Below are 8,632 nucleotides of genomic sequence, written 5' to 3'. Positions count from 1 at the left end.
TCAGCCTCATTCTGACCTATTCGCACGTCTTTTCATCTTCAGAAGTTCGTAATGTGAATCAGAATACATCACTGCAATTGAACGTAGAAGGGTTCCTCCCCACTGCCATGTAGCTTGCTAGCTCTAATGCTAACTCAAAAACCAATCAGAACACAGAGCAGACACCAGACCTGAATGAATATTTGATGTTTCCCATCGAGCAAAATCAAAATCAGAAGCTTAACAGTGTTGAGTTCACATAAGATTGTTGGAAAACAAGAACTAACGTACAGACCATTAGCAATGGTGCTAACTCTGTGGTCAACACGTGCATATTTTTATGAAGCCTCTGTTGCAGATATAAATAATAGCATAAATAACACTTCAATGATAATTTCATGTTTAAATTTAAAGGGGATTAAAATGATGCCCATCATGAGTCACTCAGATCTTTACAATGTGGCCTTGTCAACCATGTTTGATAGTTTGAAAGCTAAATAGTCGGTTGAAGAATGCGCTTTATTACGTTTCACTTTAAAAATGTTTGTCATTTACTTTTTCGTTCTGAGGTTTCACTGTTGCCTCTTAAAGACGTGCTGACGCGGCGGTATCCGCGGCGTCCCCGATCAATGCGGTGACCTTGTGGTTAAATATGCGTCTCGAAAACAACCTTCTGAACGTTGTAGTTGCATAACAGAGGCAGAACTTGATGTGTCTCACCCTGTCGAGGAGTCTTCCACGCGACATTGCCTCGATCTGAGCTAAACCGAAATCGATTGACAGGAAGTCAACCTTCACTTCCTCTCCAGAGTTTTGTCATCACACACACATCACAGATCAGGTGGGTCCTCTGACACTCTGAGACCCTAGTCGCATCAGGATTGCTAACACTTTAGAATATATAATCCTATAACTCAGACTATAAGATTTTCGGATCATGCTTCTCTTGTATTGTTCTGTAAATATTGTCTCTACTGGTAACTACAGTTGGATGTGTTACGGTTGTAAGCTGGTAAAATTGCTGCGTCTGGTGTGACGGTGTGGTCCACACACACATACACACACATACACACAGGCAGGTTCAGCGCTGTCGCCGGACAAACCCGGATCCGTGTCCGCAGCAGTGTCACAGCCAGTGGGTTTCTAGCAGCGCGGGGAGGGTCAGGAAGGTCAGGATCAGCCCGCTGCAGCTGTGTAACTGAAGACTCCAGGACGAGCAGGGCAGCAGCAGCTCTGACAGGAAACACACCATCCAGAGCTCAATTGATTGACGTAATCCGACCCAAAAACTGATCAAAGTCACTTAACAGAAGAATGAAAGAGATCGTGTGATCATTACGAACGTCGCTTTCTCAGATGATTTCCTCACAGAGGTGTGCTTCTGTTTTTTGAGCAGATTCAGAACGGTAGCAGAAACCATTCGCCTTCAGTTTTGTTTTGAACAAGCCTTTTTCTGGAGCACAGCCAACCTCAGGAGAGAGTTAAATAAGATGTGCATGCAGCTCATCCTCTTTTAAATCACGTTTATGTCTCTTGAAAATGGCTCTTATTAAACAGCTGAAAAAGTGTCTGGAAAGAACAGATTTTTAGTGACGGCTGTCAGCCACAAGGAGGCACTTTAACTCACACTCAAGTCTCACACACTTTTCCTCCATTCCTCAATAAAGCCACAGGTAAAATATTATCTTGTTGAAGAGATAATTCTGATCATCAGATTCACATATAAACGTTTTATTATTATTATTATTTTGGTGTGTATATATAGCATATTGTATAAACTGTTTTTATGCCAAAAATTAAAGGCTTAAAATGACCAGGAATGTAAACTTTATGCTGATGTAGGAAATAAAATACTCCTTTTGCTTATATTCAGCTTATAGGGGCGCAGGGGCAAAGAAAAGACACCTCGGCTTTTCCTCTCCAGAAGCCTCATTCATTTTCATCTGCTTATTCTCGTGAAAGGGAGACATGTAGTGAAAGGTGGGGGTGGCACCAGGGGAGGCCGCACACGCATCTTCATTTTCCTATCCTTGGTAGGACATTGTGAGGTTTCTCACTCGACACTGTTGTTTTATTTCTAATTGTTATTAAAACAGATTTATTTTTAATTCAAAATCATGAGTTTTGTGATAGTGGCAAGGGACTTACTTTTCTCAATCACCCAGGTTTTGGAGACAGTGGTGGGAGACTCCACGGGTCTGATGTTGCAGGTGAAGTTGGACTTGCCCTTGGGCAGGTCTTTGTACAGCAGCCGACAGATGTTCCCGGGGAACAGTCGAGCCCTGGCCCGGGTCTTGAACGCGGCCGGCTGCTCCTCCTCTGGGTCGGTGCTGTCCAGCAACCTCTCACCTTGAGTGTACTTGCAGAAGGCCTCGGTGGACTCGGCGGGAAGAGCGTACTTGCAGTCCACCCTCAGGTGGTCTTCGCCGACCGCGCAGTAGCTCATCTGGATCACCTTCTGCGCCGAGGCCAGGCCTGCGCCAGGCGACAGGGAGACGGTAAAACGCTGCTCCATCTAAACACACTCGTGTGAAACCGTAACTGACACCGGGAGGAAGTCGACCTCCAGCAGCTTCTACACACATCAGCTGCTTCAGCTGCACCTCTCATGTTTAGGACAGCTCTCTTCCTATGTCTATAAGAGTGGGGTCTGGTTATCACAAGGCTTCTGCCTCCACCAGCAGTAGTTTTAAATGGAATAATAGTGGAATAAATATTTTTACAATTAAAGTTACTTTCATGTCCTTCTATCATATTACATATTTCTTTCTCTAAGTCATGTTCCTTTGATGTTCCAGCTTCCTCTAATATTCGCCCAACTTCTCTCAAATATAGCAACTTTCTGGCACATAAAGGTCTCACCGAAAAGCAGAGCTGCAGTCAGCAGGAACATTTCTGCAGCCTTCCTGGGGCGGAAGAAAAGTAAAAGTTAGAGAGATCTTTAATTGGCTGGCCTCATCACATTAACACCAGTCCTGCTGACGCGGCTGAAAAGCCATCCGTGTTAGATTTCAGACGCAAGAATGCCACTGCAGGTCTCCAAACCCAGTTACCTGGAGTCACCGTGCCAAAGTCCGGGGAGCTTTGCTTCTAACTTCATCGATGTGTTTGATCGTCCTCCCCGAATTCAAGTCAGAAATGACAGCGTGACGCTCACCTTCTCTGCCTTTGTCAGAAATCCTCCTCAGCGCGTGATAAATCAAAGCCTTGTGCTCAGAAACCTCCAGAAGTTCCCTGCAGCCCCGCTTCAATAGGAGGCGAGTGAGTGAAGCGTTCTCACCTTGTCTGATGCAGTTACGCTCCCGTCAGGCTCTGCAGTGTGATGCCAGCCGTAGATACAGTAGAGGTCGGCTTATAGAGGAATCACAGGAGGCGGTGAGGGAGGGGGCCGGGTGGGAGGGGGAGGGAACACTGCTACAATGGACTTTGGGGACATTTCTCAATATTGCATAAGGAAGGGAATTGATTTTCTTCTGTTATGAAAGAGGATCGCAGAGAGGATGATCAACTCGCCAGACTCCTCACCTTCAGTCACTTTCTCAAGACACGTCTTGTTGGATGTGTTCAGAGAGTTTTCATGAGCAGCCCATCCTCACTGCCATGGTGTTCGTGGACTTCAGCGCCCTATCCTGGCGCCATGAGCAGCGCCTCACGTAAAAAAAGATGTAGCTTGTAGTTAGGTGAAGCATGGGATGGCACTGTGCTCCCTATACAAATAACACTGTTTCAATTGCTATTTAGCCCCTCAGACGGCCAGGTGTGTCAGTCACAGTGACTCCCTAAGGCGTAGAGCCACATAAGGGGTTTTATATAGCAACTGACATCTAGTGCAAGCCATTGACCAAAGCTTCCGAATGTCTCCTACGCGCCTCGCTTATTGCGGCCCCACCTGGAACACTACATTGGAAGGAAAACGTTTTGCAGTCCATCGAAACGCCTGAAAACTGCCGTAGGCGTCAGTATGTGACGCAAAAGTCCACTTCCCAACATCACTATATGAAGCCATGGGCAGGAGGTTAAGTTGTCATGAGAGAAGCTCAACTCTGAATCTCCGTGAGATGACTGAGCTCCTCCGCTTTTCTCTAAATTAGACGTTAATAATTCAGTGTCTAATGTCAGCGTCGTACTGTTCATGGAGGACAGGGGGCATTAAAAGATTGTGTTCTTCTTTTTGCAAGGGAGTCTGTGAGACTACGGAACCACTGTATTTATGAAAGAAAGTTGTAGCTATACTTGTCCGTCCAAGTGGCCGTTTGACTTATCTCCTTCAATATATATTTACTTACTATTGAAAGCAGTTTTTTCATGACAAATTGAAGATTAGTTTGTTGAACTGCGTCTTCTTTACTGTCATTAACATCACTAGGTCAAAAAAAGTAAGTGATTTGGGTTTTAAAAAACATCAGCGATGAACTACAGGCAAACAAGAAGAGGAAAAAGCACCACGCTGAAAGGAAATCTGGAAAACCCTAAGTAGGAACAACCTGAAAATCCTTGTTGCATCACAATAATGTGTTGTTCTATCTGTCATGACCCAGAATTCTTCAGCACAAAAGGGAGCATTAACACCAACAGCCATGTAACTCAGATGTTTTGAGTTCAAACACAACATGAGACTTGTAAAATGACTGTACAAAATAGAAGTGTTCATGCTGTCGCAGTAAAAAAAAAAAAATCTCAGTTCATATTTGCCCTTGTGATGCTTAAAACCACACACAGCTAATCCCCCCAGTAGCCTCCTCATCCTCTTCACGCAGCTCATCCATCTTCTCAAGGTCTTTCCTGGACAGTTAGTGAGCAGAAGCAGCGTCCCGGGACACTGACAAAAGTGTTGCAGAGGCTTCACCAAAGATGCCGAGCGCAGCAAATGCCAAAGGCAGGAGAGGAGGGAAGCTGTCTTTGTTCATGATACCTCACCAGCACATGGCCGTCACATGCTGTTCAAGAGGAGAGACGCATGTTTCGTGAAATAATCGTCCCACATGAGGCCTTGGAGGAGAGTGAAGGAGAAGACGATTGATTTGTTCGGCCGGTGTGTTTCATCTTCTCCCAGCTGTCCGGGGTTGAAGCCGACCTGTCAATTAATGCTCGTGGAGTGTGGGACTTCAGTCACGATCACATGACTCATCTAGGATCTTGTCATGTAACCATGCTATAGAAAAGTGTATGTTCATAATTGTGTACCTCAGGAACCTGGTGGTATGAGAAAATACCATGGTAATGAGGAACAAAGACATTCTGTGACGGAGATCATGCACATGAACATGATCTCCGTCACGTTACGGTGGCTCGAAGGAAAAGAACTACAAACATGGGGTCATGTTGTAGTCCAAAGCAAGAACTGTCAGACTACGTCGTTGCTTTCTTTTGAACCCAAAGTCATAGTTTTTAACTTTCTTTTGGACTGTGGGAGGAAATCAGAGAACCAAGAGGATGTTGCCATTGCTGGATTCGAACCAGCGACGTCCCTGCTGGGGGGCTGCAGTGACACGTTATATGTTATCGCTTGTCTCACCAGCAGAGTGCGCTAGAGCACAAGTGTTAAATGAACTCGCGTGTGTGCGTGTGACTCAAGTGCTCTTATTTCTAATAGTTATTGAACCATTATTGTGAGTCAGCGTATGTGCCTCTTGAACTGAAGGCATCAGCGGAGCAGCCCTGAGTGTGTGTGTTCTCGCGTGCGTGTTACATGAAGAACATGCGCCCAGGTGCGCGCGCGCAGACACACGCTCATCTTCCCCGCACATCGACACCGGACTGACACAAGAAGCGACGCCATCAGGAGCTACAGACAGGTAGGTCTGCCCGTCTCTCTGCCTGGAAGTTGGACACGCGCCCGTGACGCTTCCCGGCTCTGGAGAACACGCGGGAACGAGCGCCGCTCGCCACTGCAGTGAGTACTTTGCTGCAGTGAAAAGTCCCCGCAAGGGCGTCGTCTAGAGGCTGCGGACCGGACTGCGGCCCAGCAGACGACTCGCCCCATCAGATGCGCTTGTTGGAATCATGTGAAGTTGTCGTGTTGCAGGTGATTAATCCCCGACTGTGTCCTCAACTTCTCCCTGTGTGGGACTCCGCAGGGGCCGCTGAGCTGGGACGGCACCTGAGCAAACATGGACCACCTGCTCCGCTGCATCTTCATCATCTTCATCAGGACGATCAGCGCCCAGGATACTCACTGTGAGTCTCGATAGTTTTACTGCTTAAAACACTGTAGTGAAGCAGAAGCCGTGGCCCTCAGAGCAGAACAATCCTCTGAATGAGCGACACTCTTTTGAATATACGTAGTTGACTTTTGCTGTGAGCATAAACACTTGCATGATATGTTCATAAATTATTGACTTCAATGAACTTGTGCTGCTGCTTTAAGACGCTGACGTCATCGTGTTGCTTTTACAACGTCACATTTGATTCAGTTACCTTCTAAAGACATTTGACCATTGAAAGATGTAACCAACACCTTTAATTGTTCACTATATTATTAATATTAATTATGTTTGATGAAAACGTCATCAAAGATTTTATTCCTTGCTGTTTTTCTAACTACTAACTAACGTTATTTTCAAAAAATGTTCACTAAACGGTCTGACACACAGTTGCAGTGACGTGAGGGAGAAGAACTACAAACATGAGCTCATATTGTAGTCCACAGCATTACATAAGAAGGCACTGCGGGCAAGAGAGACCACACCATTGCTCCATCTATCCATTTATTCATTCAAATAACAAATCCATTTTGGCCACATGTTATTATCGAAAACTGTTCTACCAGGTCCCATAATGCACTGCAAAAGCTGAAGCTCAAATCACAGCTCATGTTTTATTCAGTCGGACTCAGGCTGTGTTTTGGTCTGTGCGACCCATTAAAAGTGTATTTGTTGACCTTGAGTGCTTGACATATAAAGAAAGGATCGGAGGCTCGGGGGCAGATTTGGACTCATGACTTCTATCATGTGCCTCAGTGAACCCCGTCACCAACCTGCTCTTCACGCCCCGCGGGCCTCAGATGTTCCCGTGCCTTACCTACCTGGAGCGGAACGTCCGGATCGACTGCGAGTTCCCGCCCACCTATGAGGTCGGGGGTCCGTACTGCGAGTACCGCCAGGACAGCCGGTTGGTGGGAAGCATGTTTCCCAACATGGTCAACTTTGTTGCCATGGACGACCGCCGACGGAGCAACGTCAGCCTGGTCACCCCCACCTTGTGCCGCCTCACCTGGGCCCCCATGGCCGACGAGAAGCCATACACTTACACGTGCCGCGTCTACCAGGGCAACAAGTGGAAGGAGAACAGCATGGCGGTGCACCACAGTGAGTCCACCACGGTGCCACCCCAAACACGCATCCGTCTAACCTGCCTCTCTGTTGCAGGGATTCTTCCCATCTGCTCCGCCATCAGCGTGATGTTCCAGTCGGCCCCCTGGTTTCTGTCGCTGCTGATGTCACTTCCTGTGGCAATGGGTCTTTTAAATCTGTGACCGTTTCAGAGGTTTTCTAACCAGTATTATTTATTGATAATCTGCTTTCAACTTAGCTAGTAGCATTAGCATTTGATATGAACCTAGAATTTCCGTTACTTGTAAATAACTAGTATAATTAAACTAAAATAATTTTTTAAAGAGATCTTTGTTATATATTTCTATTGCACTATATTTCCCTTGTGGAGCACACTTTGAGTTCCGCTGCTTTTAAGTCACTTCAGTTAGCATGCAGGTGGAATCACGTGTTCCCGTGGGGGAGGGGCTTATGTCCACCATTTTCTGCTCCATAATATTGTCCCACACAAGAAAGTTGATGGAAGTCCGTGGCCCTGTAGAGAGTAATAATCGATTCTTTGACCTGTCATTTGCATTTCCTGGAATTTGTATTGAAATTCATTCAGAACGTTCTTAGATATTTTGGTAACCCGCAGGAAATCGACCCGAACAAACTGTTGTGTTTCATCACCTCACCTGCTCAGATCTTTGTTCCACATTTCTGAAATATATATTTTATATCTGAGGGCTGCATGAAGAAGAAAAATAAACTTCATGAGAGCAATACATTAAAATTCACGGTGAAAAACAGCTGAGCTGGAACATCATTCCTTGCGTGTCTCTCTAGTTCATCACGTGTCTTCTGTGCCTTTCTGTCTCGTTTGACTCGTGCCTATTAGTTAATTTGCAAAGGAGTATATTTGACAAGACAAGCTTCTTTTTGTTGACCGTACTGTGTGAAATGAGGTGTTCTATAGCAATATCTATTCAAAAATAAAAGTATATACACACCTGTTTCAGTTTTTTTTTTGCACAAGAGCTGCAGTTCGCCAAGATCACCAGCTGATGGCAGCAATGTAAAATAAAAGTTTTTTACCCGCGGAATTATGGAAGAACTTGTCGTCGCCGTCAGTGGCAGCGCGGAGAGTAACCGACAGTCTGTGTTAAAAAACTCTGTCATATGGGATTTAACTTGGTCATTTTAGAAAATAGCGCCTCCATTTGAACCCTGATCCGTTAAACAACCCTGTAAAGATACACAAAGTGAAAGGACAAAACATGACAATCCAGTTTCTTTATTGAAACGTAGCGCTTTAATTCATATGGTCTTTGAGCATGAACAGTTCGCTGTCTTCTGACTGACGCCAGTTGAGGCGCTGAGGTGTGACGCTCTGTAACTGT

The 8,632-nt window shown here is 45.6% G+C and overlaps 1 protein-coding gene across 2 annotated transcripts; it reads left to right on the top strand.

Annotated features, from left to right (window-relative positions):
- The first annotated feature begins 5,419 nt into the window (after nt 1–5,419).
- Nucleotides 5,420–8,235, top strand: si:ch211-215c18.3 (uncharacterized). 2 transcript variants are annotated; one of them, XM_053847659.1, is made up of 4 exons: nt 5,420–5,774; nt 6,057–6,156; nt 6,939–7,286; nt 7,347–8,235. In XM_053847659.1, exons 2-4 carry the CDS (start codon nt 6,090–6,092, stop codon nt 7,451–7,453), a joined length of 522 nt encoding a protein of 173 aa, XP_053703634.1. In that variant the 5' UTR covers nt 5,420–5,774; nt 6,057–6,089; the 3' UTR covers nt 7,454–8,235. The 2 variants fall into 2 exon arrangements, with proteins under 2 accessions (XP_053703634.1, XP_053703633.1); XM_053847658.1 differs by having other exon boundaries at nt 5,420–5,872.
- Nucleotides 8,236–8,632: the final 397 nt, after the last annotated feature.

This window comes from Synchiropus splendidus, chromosome 17 (assembly GCF_027744825.2).
Source record: "Synchiropus splendidus isolate RoL2022-P1 chromosome 17, RoL_Sspl_1.0, whole genome shotgun sequence".
Classification (NCBI taxonomy): domain Eukaryota; kingdom Metazoa; phylum Chordata; class Actinopteri; order Syngnathiformes; family Callionymidae; genus Synchiropus; species Synchiropus splendidus.
Note: the sequence above shows the minus strand (reverse complement) of the source record. Positions and strands in the feature narration are given on the sequence as shown.